Below are 23,386 nucleotides of genomic sequence, written 5' to 3'. Positions count from 1 at the left end.
GGAAATGCACTACGTTAACTAGCTTTGTATTTGCTTATTTATTTTCTTACTTAATTCATAAAAAGTACACCTACTTGGTTTTCTCTCTTCACATCAGATGGCCGTGAGGTACACAACACCAGATAAAGGAATATGATGGCCACTACACTCCTCCTGAGTTAAAGCCTATCACCACTGCAAGAAGATTACTGCATGCATTTTTTAAAGAAAATCATTGTAACCCGTTGGACCATTTTCTGATCTCAGTTATACTGATGTAAATCCAGAATCACTTCAGTGCGGTCAATAGCAAGGGGCTTTTTTCATTTGCCACCTTTTTATGCTTTACCAAGTGTTCCTAATCAAAAACCCACTTGAATTAAATGGAAATAATCCCATTGATTTAAGGTCCATATGCATAATGTACACCAAGATATTCCAAAAAGAGTGACAGTCCCCTCCAACTCCCCCAAAGCAGGGTAAATCCTAAACTAAGGCACCCTTACTGTACCAGAAGCCAATCTCAGTTATATTGGTGTAAATCTGGAGTATATTATGCCTGAAGCACACTTTGAATAGAAAAACAAATAGGCACCTTGCCCACAAAAATAAGCACTTAGCTAACGCCGGAAATAAACTGATAATTGTAAGTCAAACCATTGCCTGTAAAACACACAGAGCCAGATGCTACCCTCATTTACATCACTGAAGTTAATGGTGTTACTACCAATTTATGCTGGGTTGTCTACACAATACTGTAGTCTGCACTAGAGGGGTGCAAATTTTAGTCCACACTAGCGTGTTGCAAACTAACTTATCTGTGCTGGTGCACACTAAAAGTTCCCTAACATGCATTAATGTAGTCCTGTTTCAAACAGCAGTATGTTAACATACAAAGGAACTTTTAGTGCACACCAGCAAAGTTCACATGGGCCTGTTAGTGCGCAACGTGCTAGTGGGGACTAAAATGTATACCCCTCTGTTCCAGACTACAGCACCACATAGGCAAGCCCCTTGGTGGCGTCTGCCCCATTGTATTCTTCTAGCCAAGTTACCTGGTGAAGGATGTGCTGTGTCTCCTCTATTAAAGAAAAGCATATTTTTGCTGCTATGTTCAAACTGCTCTCTTCATTTCTGGCTGAAATTTTATCACCAAGCAGCACTTTCTTCCAGTAGGTACTAAAGCAAAAAATATGTTTGATAAGTGATTATTTGTTGCATTCCTGAGCCAGAAGTTAAACTGAAGTTATACCCCAAAATAAATAAATAAAAACCCAGATAGATAACTAAGTCAAAGTTAGACCCACCGCACTCAGATACCACAATGATGTGCATGGTTTAAGCCGCTGAGTAGAACAGAACACATATTGCATGGTATGAAAGACAGATGGGTCTCAGTATCTTTCAGCTACTTTAACATGTTCTATCGAGGACTAAACCCTCACAGCGTAGAGGAGTGTAAATATTTTTCCTTTTAATTTTAAAACATATTTGATAACTGACAAAGCTCACCTACCCATCTGCAAACAATACCAAGATTTTGAAGGCCAAATTCACTGCTGAAATAAGCAAGATTAATTTTGTGACATTGGTGCTGAACCTTTGTACTTCAGTGATGAACTTGGCCCTGAAATTTCAAAAGTAGTCCCTGAAATATACTTTTCAGAGAAATCAGACTGATGTCTGAGTTCATGGGACCCATCAAAGTGACAAATGTAAGAAACAGAAACCTAACATTAAAGCAATATACAGTTCTTGGAGTAGGAAGGGAACAACAACAGAATGCTTGGTGTTTAACTGAATACAGTTGTCATAGATGCAACAAGCAGACAACAACTTTTAAATTATAGATTGTTCCAAATCCTTCTTGCACCTCAGTTAGTTAGTGTGAGAAGACACAGATTAGAAAATAATGCCTCTCCTAGCCCTCTAAATAAATGACCACATTTCTATAAGTGTATTTGAAACTTACAATTCATCTGCTCCAAGACATAACAACTTGAGAGCCGTGAGGAGTCTCCATGATGGCCCATCCCTTCCAAACGTCAAATTTCTAAAAGTGTCAAAAATTACCAAAAGGTAGAAAGCAGGAGTTCATTACACAGTTTGTGATCTTCACACTAACACTAACTGTGGCAACAAAACGTCTGCCTAGTGGCAGCCTCCTCCCACCCTAGAACATAGTTAAGGAGAAGCCGATCCACAGTCCATGTGGGAACTACACTGTAGCATCCAGGGCAAAAGGATTCTCCCCAGCTCCCTTTCCTCTGCTGCTTCCCACAGCCTTGAAACAGGATGGTATAGATTGTCTTGTGCTGACCCCTAACCTTGATCTTTAGCTTTCATATTGCCTTTTATCCACTTAAATTCTCTTCCACTATCAAGGAGTGAAACAGAAAACCTATATATTTTTATAAACCAATTTTTTTGCAAGTTTAAAAAAAAAAAACATCTGAACTTTTATTTCAGTTTTGTTGTAACTATTTTCTCAAATGGAAACCAGAGTTTTAAAGAGATACCTACTCTAACAAGTTATGATCCTTTAGAATGGAAAGCTTCATATTTCTCTGCTTGTCTGCCGAAAGGAGATGCTTAAGAAGGATATCTGCAAAATATATATTTAAAGATCCTTAAGCAACCAGTTAACATTGAAAACAAGCTAACTTGAACTGTAAAGTATTTTCTTATATTTTAACTATAATCAATCTTCCAACTGAACAGTACACAAAAACCAACTCAGATAATGTCAAAACTTTAATGAATTTTACCTTGAGTTGAAGAACCCCTCTGAAGAGCACTCAGAAACTTGCAGGATTGAACCCAGAGAGAGAGTTAATTCTGGCATTTCCTAACTTTTGAGTACTTGACCTGGCAACCTTAATAATGTTATTTTAACACAATTTTTGACATATAGTCAGTTCTAAAGCACCAAGAGCCAGATGCTCAGCTGGTAAATCCACATAACTCCACTGAAGTAAATGGAGCTAATTTATACAAGCTGCAAATCTTACTTTAAACAACCTCAATGCTTTATAATAAAAATGTAACTTGTCTACTGCATACTCATTTCCAAACAGCTGTCTCTCTCTCTTCACATGCCTGCATAAGCAACCAAGGCTCACTGACAAAAAACAAAAAAATTCACTTCCCAAGCTACTTTTTGGCTCTCCAATCAGCTTGTTGGCCAACTCATAACCAAGTCTTCACCACATAATTATTAATTTTCTATAACAATGACTTGGCTGCCTAATAGCATGGGTTTCTCTTATTGTGGTCTCAGTTCAGCAAAGCACTTAAGCACATGCTTAAAACCAACTTTTGCAGAACTGGGGCTTCTAAGACATGCGAGCATCCTATGAAAAGGCTCTATCAATATTTAATCTGATACAGATGCATGCACACACACACTTGAGGGTAGTTTGCAAAGATCTCCCAGCATTTCCAGTTCCATCCTTAAATTATTCTCTAAAGCCACAATCCTGCAAACACTTAAGCACATGCCTAACTTTTACTCGCACTAGCAGTCCCATTGAAGCTAGTGTTGCTACTCCTGCGCTTAAGGTTAACCAAACACGTAAGAGTTTTCAGAATAAAGCTAACTAAGTTTCACAGCGTAACAAATAAAACCTGAGCAAATCCACAAAAATGATAGCCACTTAACACAAACACACAGTCACACTCTTTTAGTTAAAAATTCCTATTGGGTGTAGTTCAAAAAGACAAAAATGGAACCAACCCAACCCTATATTTCACTTTAATGCTGCTAACAATCCCAAAATTGATCATACTGGCTACAGCCTAATGCAGAGTGAAACTATGTAAGCTTCCTCACTGCCCCTCAATTACCACATTTATCCAGATGAAGAGATAAAGCTGCCTGGCTCACTAGTACTTCACATTTTAATATCAAGATCAAGCTACCAACCTGCTGAGACATAAACTCCACTCTGTGGGTTGTTGATGGCAACGAACCCATATTCTAGCAGAAGTCGCTGGTTATCATGAGGGCCGTAAGAGATAAACAGTTCTTCATGTCTTCTGCAATGTGAATCTGTCCTGATTTCATAACATCTCGTCTGCTCATTAAATGCAGCTTTTACCTTTGAGAAATTTTAAAAAGACAATATTTCCTCTATAGCAGTGAGGGGGAAAAAAAACCCATCAGACCTAGACTGATAAAGACCAGTAATATTTTCTTACTGTGACAAAAGGCTATAAACGTCTAGAACTCAATGATGAAATATTTGAAGTGATTTTGAAGACTGGGGATTGTCTTTGTTGCACTTAGGATCTTATCTGAAGAAGAGGAAAAATTCTCTAAAATACTAAAACAGAACAAACATAAAATCCTTGGGTTCAAGGCTGTGCTGCCTCCAGGAGGCAGAGCATAGAAGGTCCAGCTCAGGGGAAGCGGGAACAAAGCTAGCTTTAAGCCACCTTTGTGCTACCCTGATTCTGCGCGGTCATGTGAGTCACTGTGGTCCCTGGCATAAATCAGAGTAACTTTATAGGCAGTCCTGATGAGGTTGCCATAGGCTGCTTTCAAGCCTAGTGCCAGGCACTATAGAAACCACATGCCCCCTGCACTGTGCCTTGTGAGGGGGATAATACAGAGCTGCTTACAGGGCCCCTCTGCTGGGGAAATTCTCCCCAAGCCATTTCTGGAGACATGGGCCAAAATAATGGCATTTGGCGCAGGCATAAACATGTGACTCATTGGTCGGCATACCACCTGGTGGCTGGGTGTAAAGACGTTCCTCATGGTGTAAAGACGTTCCTCCTTTAGCGCCCCCTGCTGACAGCCATTCCACCCCTACTGCGGTCTGATTCTTCATGCAACTCAGCCCCCCTCCTTCCAGCTCACGTAGAGTCCCACCCCTACCAGGGTAAACCAGCTAGTGGTCCTTCGACTCACGTTGGACAGTCAGTCTGAGTACGGACTCACCAGTCCTCCTCTCTAGTATCAGGGGAGTTCAGCAGTCCTTACTCCTCAGGGAGAGAGGGGGACACCCCCTCTTCCTTGGTGGGCTGGTAGAACTCAGGCCCTCCGACTCCACTGGGTCCAGACCAAGGACCCTCATTACGTAGTCAAGGCCCTTGCGGTCTCCTGGTCCACGTCTTACCTTATCCTGTCTTGGGCATTTATCTCAGCCTCTTCCCAGGCTCCCAGTATATCAGCTCCACTCTAAGCCGCTTTCCAAAGGGTCATTGCAGGCCTTCTTAGCATTTTCTGCTACCCAGCTGGGTCTGTTGCAGAGGGGTTTTCTTCCACTCCCCTGGCAGGGCAATCCCTGACTTGGCAGAAGTCTTCCTGCTCCTTGCAGGACCCTCCACCACTGGGGAGAAACCTGGGTGGATTCACCTCCTGCCACTTTCTTTCCTAATTGCCTGAGTGTCTCCATTGCAGAGGTACCTTCCTTCAGGGAGGCTTTGTCTGCCAGCAACCCTACCCAGCTCCCTGACTCCAGCCAGGCTTCTCTCACTGAGCGAGAGCCAGAAATCTGCTCTCCTTCCTGGTCAGCCCCTAACTGAGCCAGGGTCAGCCCTTTTAACTTCTCCTTCACGTCTGACACATACTGCAAGTGTAGTGGGGTGACGCTGATTGTGCCCACAGGCTTTCATTAATCCCTTCAGGTTGAGTGTGGGTTTGCTACACCTCATCACACCAGGGTACTGGGGGTGGGCAGAGGCGTGGAATCCTTTCCCCCATCTTTATTTTGCCACTTGATTCATAAAATCAATTCTATTTGTGAATTCACTCTGGGTTACATGATACGTTTTAGTGGTGTATCTACTGAGCCTACAGCTGTTCTACAAACACTACACTATACACACCAGTCATGACCCTTCAGTGGTATGCTGTGTTCCGAATTCATCAGAGACAAGAATGTGGGTTCTGCACAGAGTCAGTGAACTGTACATCACAAAAACTATGGTTCTGTTTTTCCAGCTTCTTACCTGAACATTTGGACTGTGGTTTAGCAGATCTAAATAAGGCGCTAGTGCATAAACATCTGGCTCTCTAGAGAAACATTCCCTCTGTAAATGCTTCATGTACACTGTTCTAGTATTAATGGTGCACCAAGCCCACCGCAGGGCATCGTAGTTAAAAACAGTTTCTACATTCTCAGTAAACAAAGACTGCAGAGAAAAGAAAAAAGTCTTGGAAGAGGTATACAGTTCCTGGACCACTGTTCTTTGCTCCTCAGCCTTTCTTCTTAAGGGCTCAGGAAGAAGTCTCACTACTTCTTGCTCCAGACAAACAGGGCACGTATAGGTCTTTGGTAAAACATCTAGATAAGGCTTCCACACAGATTGCTCACCAGCATATTTCTCTGCTATTAAAAATGTGCACAGTGCTATCAAAGGAGATATGGGAGGCTTCCACCTATCAAAAACATAACAGATACACAGAAGTGAGATGGATAAAATACAACCACACATATCCTTTTAATACTTTGAGATTTTAAATAAATATTTTAAACTTCTTTGTAGTTTACCTGCAAACGTTTTTTCATTATTTCAAAGTGATTTTAAATTTATTTTACTGACAAGCTCTTAAAATACTGTACCTAGTAAAACGTTGGATTTTGTTTAAACAAAAATATAAAATAGTCTTCTATACTCTATATCACCTTTTGTTATGAATTTGCTGAAAGGGTGCATTCATATAGCACTTCGTAGTCTCATATTTGAATTCCTTTCTTTTAGGACATGCACATTTAATAATTTGAAACAAATCATTTACAATTCCATTTAAGAAGGGCCCCATCCTGCAAAACCTTACTCATTGAGCAATCCGCATGTATGCAAGTAGTCTTGTTGAGACCAATGGGAATATGTTGTGATGCTTCTTGGGTCACCCAGAGCTATGAGTCACCTTGTTACCACCTGCCGCCAGTACGAAGGAGTCCTGCCTGTGCTCAACTGGATGTCAGCTTTCTAACACAACCAGCCCATCATAATAGCACTCTCCTCTGACTATATTAGCCCTTCATTTGCCCTGCAGGTTGACAATAGATGCACCCCAGGCCTTGCGTCCCTTCAAAGTGTCACCCTGTGCTAACCAGCCCCTGATCACTGGACACCCACAGAAATACCAAATCCTCTGTTCCCAAAGAAACAGTGTACCAGTGTTCTAAACAGTAATAAATCACCAGGACCAGATGATATTCACCCAAGAGTTCTGCAGGAACTCAAATATGAAACTGCAGAACTACTAATTGTAGTCTGTAACCTATCATTTAAATCAGCTTTTGTACCAAATGACTGGAGGATAGCTAATGTGACGCCAATTTTTTTTTAAAAGGGCTCCATACGTTACCCCAGCAATTACAAGCCCGTAAGCCTGACTTCAGTACCAGGCAAACTGGATGAAACTATAGAAAAGAACAAAATTGTCTGACACATAGATGAACATAATTTGTTGGGGAAGAGTCAACATGGTTTTTGTAAAGGGAAGTCATGCCTCATCAATCTACCAGAATTCTTTGAGGGGGTCAACAAGCATGTGGACAAGGAGGAACCAGTGGATATAGCGTACTTAGATTTTCAGAAAGCCTTTGACACTCACCAAAGGCTCTTAAGCAAAGTAAGCTATCATGGGATAAGAGGGAAGGTCCTCTCATGGATTCGTAACTGTTAAAAAGATAGGAAACAAAGGGTAGGACTAAATGGTTAGTTTTCAGAAAGGAGAAAGGTAAATAGTGGTGTCCCCCAAGGGTCTGTACTGGGACGAGTCCTATTCAAAGTATTCATAAATGATCTGGAAAAAGGGGTAAACAGTGAGGTGGCAAAAATTGCTGAGGATACAAAACTACTCAAGGTAATTTAGTCCCAGGCAGACTGTAAAGAGCAACAAAAGGATCTCACGAAACTGGGTGATTGGGCAACAAAATAGCAGATGAAATTCAAATGTTGATAAATGCGAAGTAATGTACTTTGGAAAACATAATCCCAACTATACATATAAAATGATGGGGTCTAAATTAGCTGTTACCACTCAAGAAACATCTTGGAGTCATTGTAGATAGTTCTCTGAGAACATCCACTCAATGTGCAGCAGGAGTCAAAAAAGCAAACAGAATGTTGGGAATCATTAAGAAAGGGATAGATAAGAAGACAGAAAATACCATATTGCCTTTATATAAATCCATGGTATGCCCACATCTTGAGTACTGCGTGCAGTATCTGAGTGGTCGCCCCATCTCAAAAAAGATAAATTGGAACTGGAAAAGGTTCAGAAAAGGGCAACAAAAATTATTAGGGGTATGGAACGGCTTCCGTATGAAGAGAGATTAATAAGACTGGGACTTTTCAGCTTGGAAAAGAGACGACAGAGAGGATATGATAGAGGTCTATAAAATCATGACTGGTGTGGAGAAAGTAAAGAAGGAAGTGTTATTTACTCCTTCTCAAAACACAAGAGCCAGAGGTCACCAAATGAAATTAATAGGCAGCAGGTTTAAAACAAATCAAAGGAAATATTTTTTCACACAACACAGTCAGTCTGTGAAACTCTTTGCCAGAGGATGTTGTGAAGGCCAAGACTATAACAGGGTTCAAAAAAGAACTAGATAAGTTCATGGAGGACAGGTCCATCAATTACTATTAGCCAGGATGGACAGGGATGGTGTCCCTAGCCTCTGTTTGCCAAAAGCTGGGAATGGGCGACAGGGATGGACCACTTGATGATTACCTGTTCTGTTCATTCTTTCTGAAGCACCTGGAATTGGCCACTGTCGGAAGAGGAGATACTGAGCTAGATGGACCTTTGGTCTGACCCAGTATGGCTGTTCTCATGTTCTTACCATGGTTTAGCAGTTTTACCTTAGACTATCGCTCCCCTCTATTATACACAGCACTTGAGGTCAATTATAAACAAAAGGAAAATTTATTTAAGAGGAGATTCAAATAAAAACCAGTGTGAGAAATGGGAATAAATGGTTACATTTACAACAAAATCATAACATGCATTCTAAACCCTAAACTTAACAAGTAATCCTTCTGTCTAAAGCAGGACATCTTACCCAAATTTATTTCAAGAGTTTTCAACCAACCCTGGCAGAAATCCCTTTTTCATGAAGCAAACCCTCTGTCAGTTTACTTCCTAGATGAAGGATGAGGGTGTACCTCCAAACCCCTTAGTTATACACCCAAACTAAGATCCTTCTAAGCTGTATGCTCACACAGCAGCTCATTAAGCTCAGGGCTCTGGCGGGGAGAGATACCTCTCCCCAGACCCAACCTAGCCACGGACCTGCCATGGCTGCGGGAGAGGCACCCCAGCCCCAACCCAGCCCAGCCGAGACTTGCCGTGGGAGAGGCGCCCCTCCTCTGGCCCTAACCCAGCCCAGGCCTGACCTGTTGCGGCCGTGGGAGAGGGAGAGGCGCCCCTCCCCCAATTCCAGCCCCGGCAGGGAAAGTCACCCCTCCTTCCCTGCAGCAGCACCTGGGCTGAGCGGGAGAGCTGGGCAGAGTCCTCTCTCCCCACCATAGCCCCAGGGCAGCCTGCACCTCAAACCCCTCATCCCCGGCCCCACCTCAGGGCCCGCACTCCAACCTCCTTCCCCAGCCCTGAGCCCCCCCCACACTCTGTCACACACTACCGCCATATTGGTGCACATAACAGAATTCATTCTGCACATGGGTGGGAAAAATTAGAGGGAACACTGCCCCAAAGTTCATTGTCCTTACTTAGGAAACAGAGCTCTCCTCTGCTCATATACTTCTTCCTGTAAATTTCCTGTCTTTGAAGATTCCACAATCCTTCATTAGCACTCAGCTCAGACTATAAATGGATACCCATTTTGAACCAAACATTTCTTGCCAGAAAGAAAACCTGCTTTTCACCTTTCCGGTTATCAGTCCCTGAATTTTCAGTGTATCTATACATCCATTTTGCAATTATTATGACACAAGTTTCCATTAGAGACCTTACATGACATTATTTGGTGATAGGGTGACCAGATGTCCCGATTTTATAGGGACAGTCCCTATATTTGGGGCTTTTTTAATATGGCTCCTATTACCTCCCACCCCCGTCCCGATTTTTCACACTTGCTGTCTGGTCACCCTATTTGGTGAACCCAGAGGATCCCTGTACCTGTTGCCATTTGGCATCCAGAGTTTCTTGGGTCACATACATGTGTAAATTAGGCTTTACAGATTGAGGCCCTAACACAAATGAATAATCTACCAGTGTGTGAGCACCCTATAAATACCAACAGAAATCTTAAGAGATTTTCTTTCCCTCCTCCACACTTACTTTGCAATGTTTTCCCCAAGGTAGCTACTTAGGACAGTACGAGTGGTGAGCAAGCATTTCTCCGGCAACGAAATAATCAGTTCCCCTGCCTTTGAGAAAAATCAAACAGACTAAAAGTCAGATCGAAAATGAGCCATGGATGCACAATTCATAAGTGTAGAGAAATGTCCCAGAGCACATCAGAGCCAGGAGGCAAACAGATATGACCACAACTTCAGCGGAGATCATTGTAGTTGTAAAATTCTGGTGGTCCAGCAATGTAGGAAGTTTGTGCAGTGTGTGGTAGGATGTCCTGACAGAGGATAAACAGTTTCTGTGTAGGCTGGTGACTGGCTGAGAAGCATCACCTTTCCCCTTGAACAGAATACACCATACTTGGAGCGAGACCCCTTTGATAGGGGAATTTTCTACTGAGCATTTACACCCAGGTTATGGCTCCTTTGTGTCCCTTTCAAACAGGACTACATTAACACAAACTAGGTACCTTTTAGTTCATGCCTGCAGTGTCCACACAGGATAGTTAAAGCACAACATTTTGGTGCCCTTTGCAATTCACACCCCCGTAGTCCACACTGCCGTGCAGAGTACATGTAGCCTTATATTAGCATGGGGGATTCCAGCTCCTGATTATAAACTATATCATCTTAGACTCCCCTCTAGACTTTTAGGCTCTCCCAGAAGCAATTTTGAGTAGGGCCCAGAAAGTCTCCAGCTGCTCCTGCAGTACATGTAATAAAAGCCATAACAAAGAAAATACTAACCTGAAAGGCTTTTGTGGTCATTAGGCCTCTTCCCGTATCTGAAATAGCAGGAACAAAAAGAATGATTACAATACAGTATACAATCTTCAGACTTTTCCATAAGACTACAACAAAACACTATGAATTAAAACTAGTCTGAAAAAGGAAACGTCATGAAAATGAACATATTTCTTATATAACATAAAAACCGTTTTTAAAAGTCCCCCATGGACTAGTTGAAGCTTATGTATGGATCTTGGTTCAGATTTACTCAAAGGTATTTAGACACTTAACACCTACTGATTTAAATGAGAGGCACCTAATTACCTTTGAAGATATGGGCTCTTATTTCTCTCTCTCTCCTTCTTCCTCTAGCTTCAATCTCTTCTCTGCTGTCTCCCACATTCTTATCACTTATGAAAGAAAGCCTTCGGCTCTGCAACTCCTGCCATCTGAACAATCTTCCTGTGTCCCTCAGCTTCACTCATTTTTTCCCAAAATCTTGGCTTAAAAACCACTTTTTTTTCTCCCCTGCTTCTAGCTTTTCTTGCTAGTTATTTTACACTCAGTGTTTTAGTTTCAGAGTAGCAGCCGTGTTAGTCTGTATTCGCAAAAAGAAAAGGAGTACTTGTGCCACCTTAGAGACTAACAGTCTCTAAGGTGCCACCTTAGAGACTAACAGTCTCTAAGGTGCCACCTTAGAGACTAACAGTCTCTAAGGTGCCACCTTAGAGACTAACAGTCTCTAAGGTGCCACCTTAGAGACTAACAGTCTCTAAGGTGCCACAAGTACTCCTTTTCTTTTAGTGTTTTAGTTGTCACCCTGCAATATCTCTGCAGTTGTTTCTCAATTTATACTACGTACTATCTGCTGCCTTCTAATTTAATTTTCTAAAGATTTTTGAAGATTATTATTATTAAAGACACACACAGTAAACAATCCACTCAAATTTGAACTATTTATTATTGTTGCTATCTGCATTCCATCTCTAAATGCTGATAGGTTTATTTAGTTAGTCTGCCAGAACAAATGAGGAAATGGTTACAAGCTTAGGCCCTCAACCGGTAAACACTTAAGCAACAGTATTTTTCAAATGTGACTAGCTTCTTTAATGCCTATGACAACAATCCTACAAGAAGTACTACCTGAGTGTACCCCGCTGCCCACGCAGAGCCCCTTTGGCTTCCGTAGCAATTTGCAATAGCATAAGAACCCCCTCATGAGGAACAGCGGGCAGTATGTGGGCCAGAGTCTACTTGTGTGCATGAAATTACTCATGCATGCATTTGAAGGATTTGGGTCTGTAATGTCTGTATGCTGAAGACTCATTCCTGAAGAAAACCAGCCAGATGGGGATAAAACCACAGTGAGAACCGGACAACCTAGGATCAATAAGCAATTAAAGTATTACCCGAAAACTGTGCTGGTCTTAAATTTCGGTCATCAAACCCCCTCTCTTTCAGCCACTTCCTAAGTTGTATATATTCCAGTTTGTGACTCTGGTTTACTAAATGAAGAGACGAGTGATTAACTTATAGCATATAGTTTAATTAAAAACACAGTGCACTTGTACCGTAGTACAGTGGCTCTCAACCTTTCCAGACTACTGCACCCCTTTCAGGAATCTGATTTGTCTAGCGTATCCCCAAGTTTCACCTCATTTAAAAACTACTTGCTTACAAAATCAGACATCAAAATACAAAAGTGGCACAGCACACTAAATTGTAAATGTAAATTCCTTACATTCTCATTTTTACCATATAATTCTAAAATAAATCAACTGGACTATAAATATTGTACTTACATTTCAGGGTATAGTATATAAAGCAGTACAAACAAGTCATTGTCTGTAGGAAATTTTAGTTTGTACAAACTTCACTAGTGCTTTTTACATAGCCTGTTGTAAAACTAGGCAAATATCTAGATTAGTTGATGTATCCCCTGGAAGACTTCTGAGTACCCCTGGTTGAGAAGTACTGCCGTAGTAGACTTTTACCTTATACATAGAATGGTATTTTATAACATGACACAACATAAGATAGTGAAAAAAAGGCATCAGTTCTGTTAGGTACTGAATACCCTTAATGTCACTGATTTCACTGGAAATTGAGGGTATTTAGCATGACCAGGAATCACTCAGCATGTTACTAGATAAAACTCAAGAGTAATACAGTATCATCCTTCAACCAGAGAACAGAACTCTCAAAGCTAAACATGGACAAAGAAAGACTGCAAGTTAAAGCATATTAAAACCAAAAAATAAAATGGTTGTTCACACATAACAACTGATATCCATGATTACTCTTGTAATAGCTCAGTGGTTTGAGCATTAGCCTGTTAAACCCAGGGTTAGGAGTTCAATCCTTGAGGGGGCCCATTTAGGGATCTGAAGCAAAAACTGGGGATTGGTCCTGCTTTGAGCAGGGGGTTGGACTAGATGACCTCCCTGAGGTCCCTTCCAACCCTAATATTCTATGAAGACATGTAGGAGTTCTAACATGCACAGACTGTAGAAAGATCCCTTGCCAAGTAGTTAATTATTCTGTTCCTTCCCTGAATGCAAGTGAAGACTAGATGAAAACATACAGTACCTCCATTTGAAGGCAAACTGCTGTATTGTTTTCTTCTTCTCTTTCTACCAGTCCGACCTTTATTTTTCCTCATGGTAAGAAAAGACTTCACCTTAGGTATACAACCTGAATGAAAAATGGGAAAACAGCCAAGTTCTTTTTTGATATTTCTTTCAGTTCCTGCATACATACAGAAGATGACTCACTCCAAACTTTTACAAATATGCACAAAAGAAATTAAAGCTCTTCATATTCAACATGCTTCAGCTTTTCATCTCAGAAAACATAGGACATATAAGCACTTGAATGAGCAATGCAAGGAGAGGAGTGGGAAGCAAAAAGCTTCCATCCCATGCTGCCCTCCTTACCTAAGGACTGGGCATAATCCCCTTGGGAAACAGATATGCTCCCATTTCTACATTTAAAAATAAAGTGTCCACTCAGAAACATTATTAATTTACAGTTATGTTGATACAGTGAATAATATAACCCACAGATAAAATTCACAGCAAGAACACTTAAAATAACTATCTTCAATTAAAAAGTATGAGAGAAATAAGGTGAGTGAGGAAGTACCCTTTTACTGGACCAACTTCTGTGGGTGAACCAGGCCTTCACGCTACAGTATCATCCTTCAACCAGAAAACAGAACTCTCAAAGCTAAACATGGACAAAGAAAGACTGCAAGTTAAAGCATATTAAAACCAGAAAATAAAATTTACTGGACCAACTTCTGTGGGTGAACCAGGCCTTCAAGCTACAACAGAAGTTGGTTCAATAAAAAAAAATATTACCTCACCCACGTGGTCTCTTTAATATCCAGGGACTGACACAGCTACACCACCACTGCATTTAAAAGTCTGAACATAACACACGTAATTTACATAAATATTCCACTACCTTTGCAGTCCATTTATTCAATGAATGACAATACTGGCATGGAAAAAATTAACATGTTATTCCAATAACAACCCTAACTCTAACCCACAACATACAAAATATTTCATAATATACCTACAGAGTTATGGAGTACTTGTGGCACCCTAGAGACTAACGAATTTATAAATTTCAAGTAGGCAAGTTACACATATTCCTTTGATATATTTGACTAAATTACTTGTAAGCACATCTTACAGGTGAGCGCGTGGTTGCTACTGCAATGTGGACCGTGCCACGTGACCCTCCTGTCATTCTCGGAACTGAACCATAGCTTAACTCGAAGGGAGAGAAACGCGGCGCCAATTCGGCGGCGCCTGCTGGGGGCGGCAAAATTGGTAGAGCCGCCCCTGAGCCCCGGTTGCATTATCAACTGCATGCCGAATGGAGTAACCATAATAAATACTACTGTGCCCTTGTACTCCTTCCGGCGCCTTGGATTTTCAGAGCCCTGCGCAAGAGATTCAATAACTCACGAACACGTCTCTAGCAGCCCGGGAGAGAGCTACACCAACCCACCGCGCTCCCAGCTCCGATCGCTGGCTGGAGCACCCCTGGCTGCATTTTCTGGCTCGTTCCCGAGCTGCAATCCGAAAAAGAGCTTTAAAAAAAAAAAAAAAAGCCAGCCCGCTAATGCCTGCCAATAATCCTATTTAAAATACGGCCTTTCGGTTCCAGCTTCAGGTCTCGCACAGCGAGCACATGGTAAAGCAAAAGCCTCACGTACACCCAAGCCAGGCCCCGGGGGCCAGACTGCTTGCGCCCACCCCGCCTCCGCCACCGCGCAGCCACGTGTTTCCTGCCGCCTCTCCCCCAGTGACCCTCCCAGCGCGGAGCTGCAGGCCGCCAGCAAAGCCATCCATCTAACACTCGCTCCGCCTCCAGCTCTCTGCTGTCTCGCTGTGCTCTGATCAGGCGGGAGCAGCGTCCCTATCTGCGGAAAGAGCTCCCCGCCCTCTCCGATCAACCCTTCCAGGCTGATGCATAAACACCATTGGCTCTTAGAGCAGGAGCCTGAAGCAGCTAAAGAGGCTGAGCTACGAATTGCCAGAGGCTAAGCTACGTATTGCTAGAGGTGAGTTTGCAAATTGCTTTCTTCCCCCCCTAGCAGCCCCTTCCCCAACCAACCCACCCACCCGCCTACGGGAGTGGGGGGCAGCTTGCATAAAGCGTTCCTTGCAGCCTGCCTTTACTTGTCACGGAGATCAGACCTCATTTCTTTTGCAGGACCTGCCTTAAGGAAAATGGTGGCCTGGGTGAATTTGTATTTTGGTGCCCCTGGTCCCCATGGGCATGGTGCCACCCCCCCCCAATTGCTCATGGCCCCGGTGGGCTCCCCACACCCTGTTCCCCCAAATCCCTGCCCCGTTCCCCCTCCTGCACCCCTAACCCCTGCACTGTGCCCTCTTTGCTCCTAACCCATGCACCACCCCCCTCCTGTGCCTACATGGGGAAATAACCTGGAGGTATGGAGCAACTGGCATTGCTACTCACACTCCCCCCTCCAATGCTGCTCCTCCACACACCCCTAAGGGGCCGGGAGGGTGGAGCAAGGAGTGACCTCTGGGCACTTTCCCTATCTGGGCTGCGTAAGGGAAGGGACAGCAGTAGCCCAGCCTCCCAGGGGGACAAGGAAGAACGGGGCAGAGTAGAGCAGTATCTGTGCATCACTTATATCCCCCATGTTCCTCTGGCGGTATGAAGCAGGGTCTGGGAGAAATCTGGGTGCCTCCCACGAGGCACTCCCCCGCCAGCTGGGAGCAGCTTCTGACTCAACACTGGTAGTGTATATCTCTCCACTGCCACACAGCGCCCCCTTAACCATGGCGCCCCTGGGCGATCGCAGGGTGGCTCACCCCTAAGGCCAGCCCTGTCCCTGCTTGCCCTACTCTGCTCTTTGCCTCTCATCCATTTGCAAAGCACTTTGAAGAAGGAAGCTCCTGGATGAGTGCCCTGGAAAAACTGGTTTCAGAATAGCAGCCGTGTTAGTCTGTATCTGCAAAAAGAAAAGGAGTACTTGTGGCACCTTAGAGACTAACGGATGAAGTGAGCTGTAGCGCATGAGAGCTTATGCTCAAATAAATTTGTTAGTCTCTAAGGTGCCACAAGTCCTCCTTTTCTTTTTTCTTGAAAAACTGGAGACCAACCTCATTTTGCCCAATTATTTCTTGGTTTGGCAACTGGAGAGAAATGTACCTTGGCAGAAAATTGCATAGAGAGTGAGCAGGAAGGTGTGCATAATCACAATAACCAAATATATACAGCTATATTCTTTTGCCTGTTGCAGTGAGCTTATTTTGCCATCCACTAGTCCAGGAGGATGTCCAGCACCCCAGTAGCTGTGGTGACCGGGGGCAACAAAGGGATTGGATTTGCTATTGTGCGGGCTCTGTGTAAGCAGTTCACTGGGGATGTGTACCTGACAGCCCGGGACCCAGGACGGGGTCAGACTGCAGTGACAAAACTGCAGGAGGAGGGACTGAGCCCGCTTTTCCACCAGCTGGACATTGATAATCTGCAGAGTATCCGGACTCTGCGGGACTTCCTGAAGGAGAAGTATGGTGGGCTGAATGTGCTGGTTAACAACGCAGGGATTGCTTTCAAAGGTACAGTGCTGACTTATTGGCAAGGCTTTGAGCTGTAAATTGAAGAATGATGAGTAGGTGTTGTTGTTTGTTTTTACAAGTATCATGCTTAGCTAGAGAGGCAACCAAGTATGATGATACCCAGCTCATCCCCGTGCCAGCAGAGAACTGTTCCCTACCTGACATTTTTCTGGTGTTTTATCAGATCACATTTTTGATCTTGTCTTCACTGCTGTGTTAGCTCAAGAAATAACTCAAATTATATAACCCAACTCCTGGCCCCACACTCAGATCTCTAGCTTGAGAGAAGTGGCTCTTTAAACTTGAGCTAGCTGGCCCATCTGGGATCATGGGTTCATGCTCAAGTGCTGCTGAAGTAATGCAGTGAGGATACTGCTACTCTGTTACTAAGCCAGTCACTCTGTGCAGCTGAAGGGTTGCTTTGCAGAGTGGCTGCTCTCTTTCTATCTAGGCATGAGAGGCCAGGGAGTGTAGATAATGCAATTTAACTCTGCAGGGAAGAAATACCCTTAGGGAGCCAATTACCATGGTGATGAGCACTATATAAATAAACAGACTGCTTAGAAGCTATTCCTGCCATTGTAGTTTCCTCTACTTACTTTGGGAGACTGAAATATTATAGGACTCTTTTTGTCGGGAGGTTTCTCTCGATGTTTAGCCTAAATTGTCCTTTCCTTAATTTAATCTTGTTACTCTGATTGCCTCTTGTACCATTTTAAAGAATTCCTCTGTGGCCTGAATATTGTTGCCCTTCAGATACCTGATTTGGCATTAAACTGATTTATTGTTCAATGTATTCATGCATAAATCACTGTCTCAACAGAAACATCTCTTTGTAAGATGTACGCATAGTGGGAAGTGCTTGCCATGTAATGACTGCACAGAACTCTTAATAGTGCTTGGGGATTCTAGCAAAGGTTATTTGTCACACAGAGTGGATAATACATATTTTTTGGCGACAACTCACAAACCGCAGCCATCTGCCCTGAGCTCTGGGGAAATCTGCTTAAAAGAGATTTTAAAATGTAGTAAATCTTGCAAATGTTGATAAAGAACAAAAACTCCTACACCCTAGTTACAGTTTACATTTCTTATTTGGGAGCTGTTATCTTGGCCCACCACTGCTTTACTGCTGTTTGATGCTGAAACCATTGAAATCAGTGGTGAATTGGGCCTCCTGTCTCAGTGTTAATATACTGCTCAGTGTTCTGCAAATAGTGGTGCCCTGGCACATTGCTCAAGAGAACAGTTAAGGTGGTTATTAACAAAGCCTTTAAGGAATATCTCCATTAGTTTAAGCAATAGGTGTTCAGTTACAGCTACACCTTAGAGTTGCCTGCAGGTATGTTGTATCTAGCAAGGGGACTACAACAATTGGTATCTATTTACACTACTTGAAGAGCCCTCACCCTTGTAGTACTTCTGTTGGACCATATGAACTGGACCCATAAACTCACTGAACCTTAAATCTCACCAAATGAGGGTCAATCCATCCTCATCATCATATCCACTCATTATACTCCACACCTGAACATAGCCATTATATGAACAACATACCCTCATATCTCGATGTCTGTACTTTGACCCATTAACCTTCTACCCCCAATCAGGGATTTTGCAGATTATGTATTCCTTACGCCACCCAATCTTAAACCGAATTTTGCACCCCTTGATAATCTCTCTGTTGTTCCCTGATAACCAGAAACTTCTATGCTTAAACTCTGTACCATTGATTTTTTTTTTTTAAATCGTCTTAATAAAATTTTTAAATCTGAGTACCTACTACAGATTGACAGTGCTCCCTGTTGCTTCCTTCCCTGCCACAAAGAAACAGGCTTCGTTGCCCCCATTTGCTGCAGTTCTTCAAAAGCTTGATGTTGCTGCATGGGAATCCTATCTCTGCACAGCACTCATCATCCTGGCTCACAAACTCATGCTGTAACTCGACAACACAACCAGCAACAACCCAGCCATTGCCTAATACGTAGGATTGAGCTCTAAATCTGTATAAAGAATGCAGCTCCCTGCTCTGTTTTGAGGCATCAGTTATGTCATCAGCTCTTGTGGGTTGGGGGGGGCACAGAACTCTAAACGAAGAGTTCTTAGCAGGGGAAAATCTTCTCAATCTTCTACTAATCTAATATTGCATATTTGGGCCTTTGCATTTTAAAATGTTAATCTTTGCAGCACCATGTACCTGTTGCTTTTCTGCACTTTCTCTGTTAAACATCTGCTTCCTAATTTAACCAGAAATGACTACTGTAGAAGGAATTAGGATTAACTCTAGTTTTCAGAGACCTGTTTTTTCCCATTAACCTGTAAGCATAACTTCAGTGTTATATATTTTTTCTTCTCCCTATGAACAGTTGCTGATACCACTCCATTTGCTACTCAAACGGAGGTTACAATGAGGACAAACTTTTTTGCAACAAGGGATGTCTGCATGGAGTTGCTACCTCTCATAAAGCCTCATGGTAAGTATAACCTAACAAATATCAAAGTATCATTTTAGAAAGACTCTCTTGCTTCTCACAAGGCAGCAAACCCTACCCTCTGTTACGAATTCGCTGCCCACAGGAGTACCAGTGCATTTCTGCTGCATCAAAGATAAAAAGACAAGAATAGCTTGCATGCACGTCTTGACACACAGAATGTCTCTGCTTTTTAAATCTAAAGTTGCTTCTATTCCAATCCTTTTCTTTACTAATGGTTATTCCGGAAGTGCTTATCTGTGCCGTTATGCAGAAATGAAGGCCTGTCAATATTTTTTCCACACTGCCTAGCTGCCTCATCTGTCCTTGCTTCAGACAGGAGAAAATGGAGATATTTCTATGTCCTACTTGCTCACAAAAATGGAGCACTGAGGCTGAGTTCAGTGTGCTGTACAGACTTGTACCCACAGTCACTGAAGAAACCCAGCTCCCTAGTCTTGTTGCTGTCTCCCTGCAGAGAAGTTTCACTCTATGTACATTATAGGCCCATTTTTGTTGTGTTTTTTTTTTTAATGAGATTATTCACGGAAGTAAGCACAGTGTTTGGCAGTGAGTATTTGCAGGATCAGATTTGTTTGTTTATTCAGAAATATCCCTATTTAAAATTGTAGCGGTGGGTCATGTCAAATATTTGCTTGGAATTCCATTACATCAAACAGTGTCTGTTGGTTTGGTTTTTAAACTGTGGTTCTTCAAAGCAATCACCATACATAGACCTTTGTGGAGCACTTTGCAGGATCAAGACCTAACATTGTGTATGGGCATGGTTTATATATTTACTTATAATTTTCTTTTAATAGGCAGAGTAGTGAATGTATCTAGCATGGTAAGCGTATCAGCTCTGGCAAGATGTAGCCAAGATCTGCAGCGGAAGTTTCGTAGTGACACAATCACTGACGAGGAGCTAGTGAAACTCATGACAAAGTTTGTGGAGGATACCAAGAACGGAGTGCATGAGAAGGAGGGCTGGCCAAATACTGCTTACGGTGTGTCCAAAATTGGAGTCACGGTCTTGTCCAGAATCCAGGCCCGGATGTTGAACGAAGAAAGGAAAGCTGATCAAATTCTTCTAAATGCCTGTTGCCCTGGATGGGTGAGAACCGACATGGCAGGTCCCAGTGCCACTAAAAGTCCAGATGAGGGAGCCGAGACTCCAGTTTACTTAGCCCTTTTGGCCCCTGGTGCTGATGGGCCTCATGGGCAGTTCGTTAGTGAAAAAAAGGTGCAAAAGCAGTAAACTTGCCTTGACAGTCCTTTTATTTATACAGTAACTCCTCACTTAAAGTTGTCCTAGATAACGTTGTTTCATTGTTACATTGATCAATTAGGGAATATGCTTGTTTAAAATTGTGCAGTGCTCCCTTACAGCATTGTTTGGCAGCTGCCTGTTTTGTCCACTGCTTGCAGGAAGAGCAGCCAGTTGCAGCTAGCTGGTGGGAGCTTGGAACCAGGGTGGACTGGTAGCCCCCCGATTAGCTCCCCACTCCCATAAGTTCCCTGTACAGAAGCCACCCAGCAGGCTACCAATTTCCAGCAGTTCAGCTGTCCCTCCCCCCACTGCCGTGTGCTGCTCCTTCCCTCTGCCTTGGAGCTGCTCCTGGGAGCCTCCTGCTTGCTGTGCAGGGGGGGCGGGAAGAGGGAGGCTAATGTCAGGGTGTCCCCCTCCCCCCTATTCCTGCCCCCCCTTACCCCTTCTCCATATGTAGCAGGGTGGGGACAGGACCACAGCGGCTGTCTCAACTTCCTGATCCTTTTTAAAGGCAGTGTACTTACTTAAAGGGGCAATATTCATCTCTCTCACACACACAGGGTGTGTGTCTGTCTCTGTCTGCCATGCTGTCTCCCCTCTCTCCATTCGTGCTGCCTTGTAGAGTGTGAGGCTACATTAACAACAATGAGGAGTCTTTGTAGCACCTTAGACTAACAAATTTATTATTTTATATATATATATATAAACTATAATATAGTTTTTTGTCTGGTGGAAAAAAAATTTCCCTGGAACCTAACCCCTCCCCCCCCTTTACATTAATTCTTCTTGGGAAATTGGATTCACTTAGCATTGTTTCGCTTAAAGTTGCATTTTTTGGGAACATAACTATGACATTAAGTGAGGAGTTCTGTATATGTGAGATGCAGTCCAGAAACAGTATCAGATATTACTGTTTTATTGTGGTACCAATAATAATTAAGCATCTGTAAATGTCTTTGCCATTTCTAGTATCTTATTAGGGTTTATAGAATACACACAAGGTTTCTGCTATTACAAAATAATTGCCGTTTGGAATAATGCATGAATTAAACTGTGCCTTAATTTAGTTCTTAAAACTATGAAAACTGTTTAAATAAAGTGTAGTTTAATAAGCTAAAATTGATTTGTTGAAATTTATATTCTTTTTAGCAGGTGGGGGGGCGAAGGTGTGTTCCTTTTTAGTGATTTCACATACTGTTCCTGGTGAGATTATAATGTCTAACTATTTGATCTTAAAAGTAACCAGATCAGTCTGGAATAGAACAGCGGTGGGCAAACTTTTTGGCCCAAGGGCCACATCGGGGTGCAAAACTGTATGGAGGGCCAGGTAGGGAAGGCTGTGCCTCCCCAAACAGCCTGGCCCCTGCCCCATTTGCCCCCTCCCACTTCCTGCCCCATGACTGTCCCCCTCAGAACCCCCACCTCATCCAACCCCCCCCTGCTCCTTGTCCCCTGACCACCCCCTCCTGGGACCCCCTGCCCTAAACCGCCCCCTCTGGGATCCCACCTGCTATCCAACCCCCCTGCTCCCATCCCCTGACTTCCCTGACCTATCCACACCCCCGCCCCCTGACAGGCCCCCCAGGACTCCCATGCCCTATCCAACCCCCCCTGTTCCCCAGCCCCTGACCGCCCCAGAACCTCCGTCCCATCCAACTGTCCCCTGACTGCCCCCCGGGACCCTCTACCCAACCCCCCCACTGCCGCGCTCCTATCGCCCCCTTAGCATGCCACTCAGAGCGGCAGGAGAGGGGCTCGCAGCCCCACTGCCTGCATGACTACATGAGAGGGGAAATAGTGGGGGAGGGGCCAGGGGCAAGCCTCCTGGTCCAGGTGCTCAGGGGCCGGGCAGTACAGTCTCGCAGGCCAGACGTGGCCCGTGGGCCGTATTTTGCCCACCTCTGGAATAGAAAGTCTTTTCATTTTAAGTGAGATGGGAAAGATGGATGGCTTGGCATTGATTAATGCTAAACCGTTCCTGCAAATCATTATATTCTCAGCCCAGAGGTCCCCAAGAAACTGTATATGCTGTTTGGTTGAATGCTTCCTCAAACTCTTCAGTAAATAGGGCCTCATTCTGCTCCCACTGAAGTCTGCAGCAAAATCCCATTGACTTCAATGAGAGTAGGACCCATCTGGGATACTCAATCTTCTGAAGCTAAAGAGCAGTTTGATAATTCAAAGTAAAAGCTTGGAGATATTAGATCTATACTCAGATTCACCCTGAGAGTAATTTTTAGCCCATTGTAAATTAATTCACATTTTGTGTTGTTCTCATGCCCACAGTGAATTAATAAATTCAGGTAGTCCTAGCCTTTTGTCCACAGCTTCAGAATAAATTAACCTATTTCCTCTGGTAACACAAAAAATAGGATAACATTTTATTGCTGATTTTCACCTCACTCTTCTAATACTACAAAACATGAACAGTTCAACTGCTTGATAAGTGCCATGTAAACAAATTATTTTAATTTATTCCAGCTCTGTGTTGAATGCCCTGACCAATACGCCCAAGAGAGGCAGTGAAACTTTTTTTTTGTTCTTTT

At 43.2% G+C, this 23,386-nt stretch overlaps 2 protein-coding genes and 1 pseudogene across 16 annotated transcripts in view; 2 read left to right on the top strand and 1 right to left on the bottom strand.

Moving 5' to 3' along the window:
• Positions 1–23,386, bottom strand: part of SETD4 (SET domain containing 4) — a 78,144-nt gene that overhangs the window by 18,454 nt on the left and 36,304 nt on the right. For 7 of the 15 annotated variants that reach the window (XR_012160977.1, XR_012160980.1, XR_012160981.1 and 4 more), the window contains exons 1-10: positions 14,692–15,269; positions 13,579–13,683; positions 12,399–12,494; positions 11,008–11,045; positions 10,247–10,335; positions 5,938–6,367; positions 3,905–4,079; positions 2,503–2,584; positions 1,952–2,032; positions 1,035–1,158 (exon numbers count right to left, since the gene is read on the bottom strand). Coding sequence is in view for 2 of the 15 variants with exons in the window: in XM_073361265.1 (XP_073217366.1) it covers positions 1,035–1,158; positions 1,952–2,032; positions 2,503–2,584; positions 3,905–4,079; positions 5,938–6,367; positions 10,247–10,335; positions 11,008–11,045; positions 12,399–12,494; positions 13,579–13,683; positions 14,692–14,890 (1,419 nt within the window). In the remaining 13 variants the exon portion in view is untranslated. The other 8 variants (XR_012160983.1, XR_012160986.1, XR_012160985.1 and 5 more) reach the window with 8 other exon arrangements.
• On the top strand, positions 15,315–21,547 carry LOC140917794 (carbonyl reductase [NADPH] 1-like). The gene is made up of 4 exons (XM_073361350.1): positions 15,315–15,568; positions 16,781–17,099; positions 19,466–19,573; positions 20,392–21,547. Exons 2-4 carry the CDS (start codon positions 16,814–16,816, stop codon positions 20,826–20,828), a joined length of 831 nt encoding a protein of 276 aa, XP_073217451.1. The 5' UTR covers positions 15,315–15,568; positions 16,781–16,813; the 3' UTR covers positions 20,829–21,547.
• The window catches only part of LOC140917797 (carbonyl reductase [NADPH] 1-like), a 24,858-nt pseudogene continuing 20,958 nt past the window's right edge, over positions 19,487–23,386 (top strand).

Source organism: Lepidochelys kempii, chromosome 1 (genome assembly GCF_965140265.1).
Source record: "Lepidochelys kempii isolate rLepKem1 chromosome 1, rLepKem1.hap2, whole genome shotgun sequence".
Taxonomy (NCBI): Eukaryota; Metazoa; Chordata; order Testudines; family Cheloniidae; genus Lepidochelys; species Lepidochelys kempii.
Note: the sequence above shows the minus strand (reverse complement) of the source record. Positions and strands in the feature narration are given on the sequence as shown.

What these genes read in the sequence shown, in the direction of transcription:
- LOC140917794 (XM_073361350.1), top strand. Translation starts at nt 16,814, where the DNA reads ATGTCCAGCACCCCAGTAGCTGTGGTGACCGGGGGCAACAAAGGGATT. An exon ending in CGCAGGGATTGCTTTCAAAG is followed by an intron (nt 17,100 to 19,465) that starts GTACAGTGCTGA and finishes CCCTATGAACAG; the next exon opens with TTGCTGATACCACTCCATTT. An exon ending in ACCTCTCATAAAGCCTCATG is followed by an intron (nt 19,574 to 20,391) that starts GTAAGTATAACC and finishes TTCTTTTAATAG; the next exon opens with GCAGAGTAGTGAATGTATCT.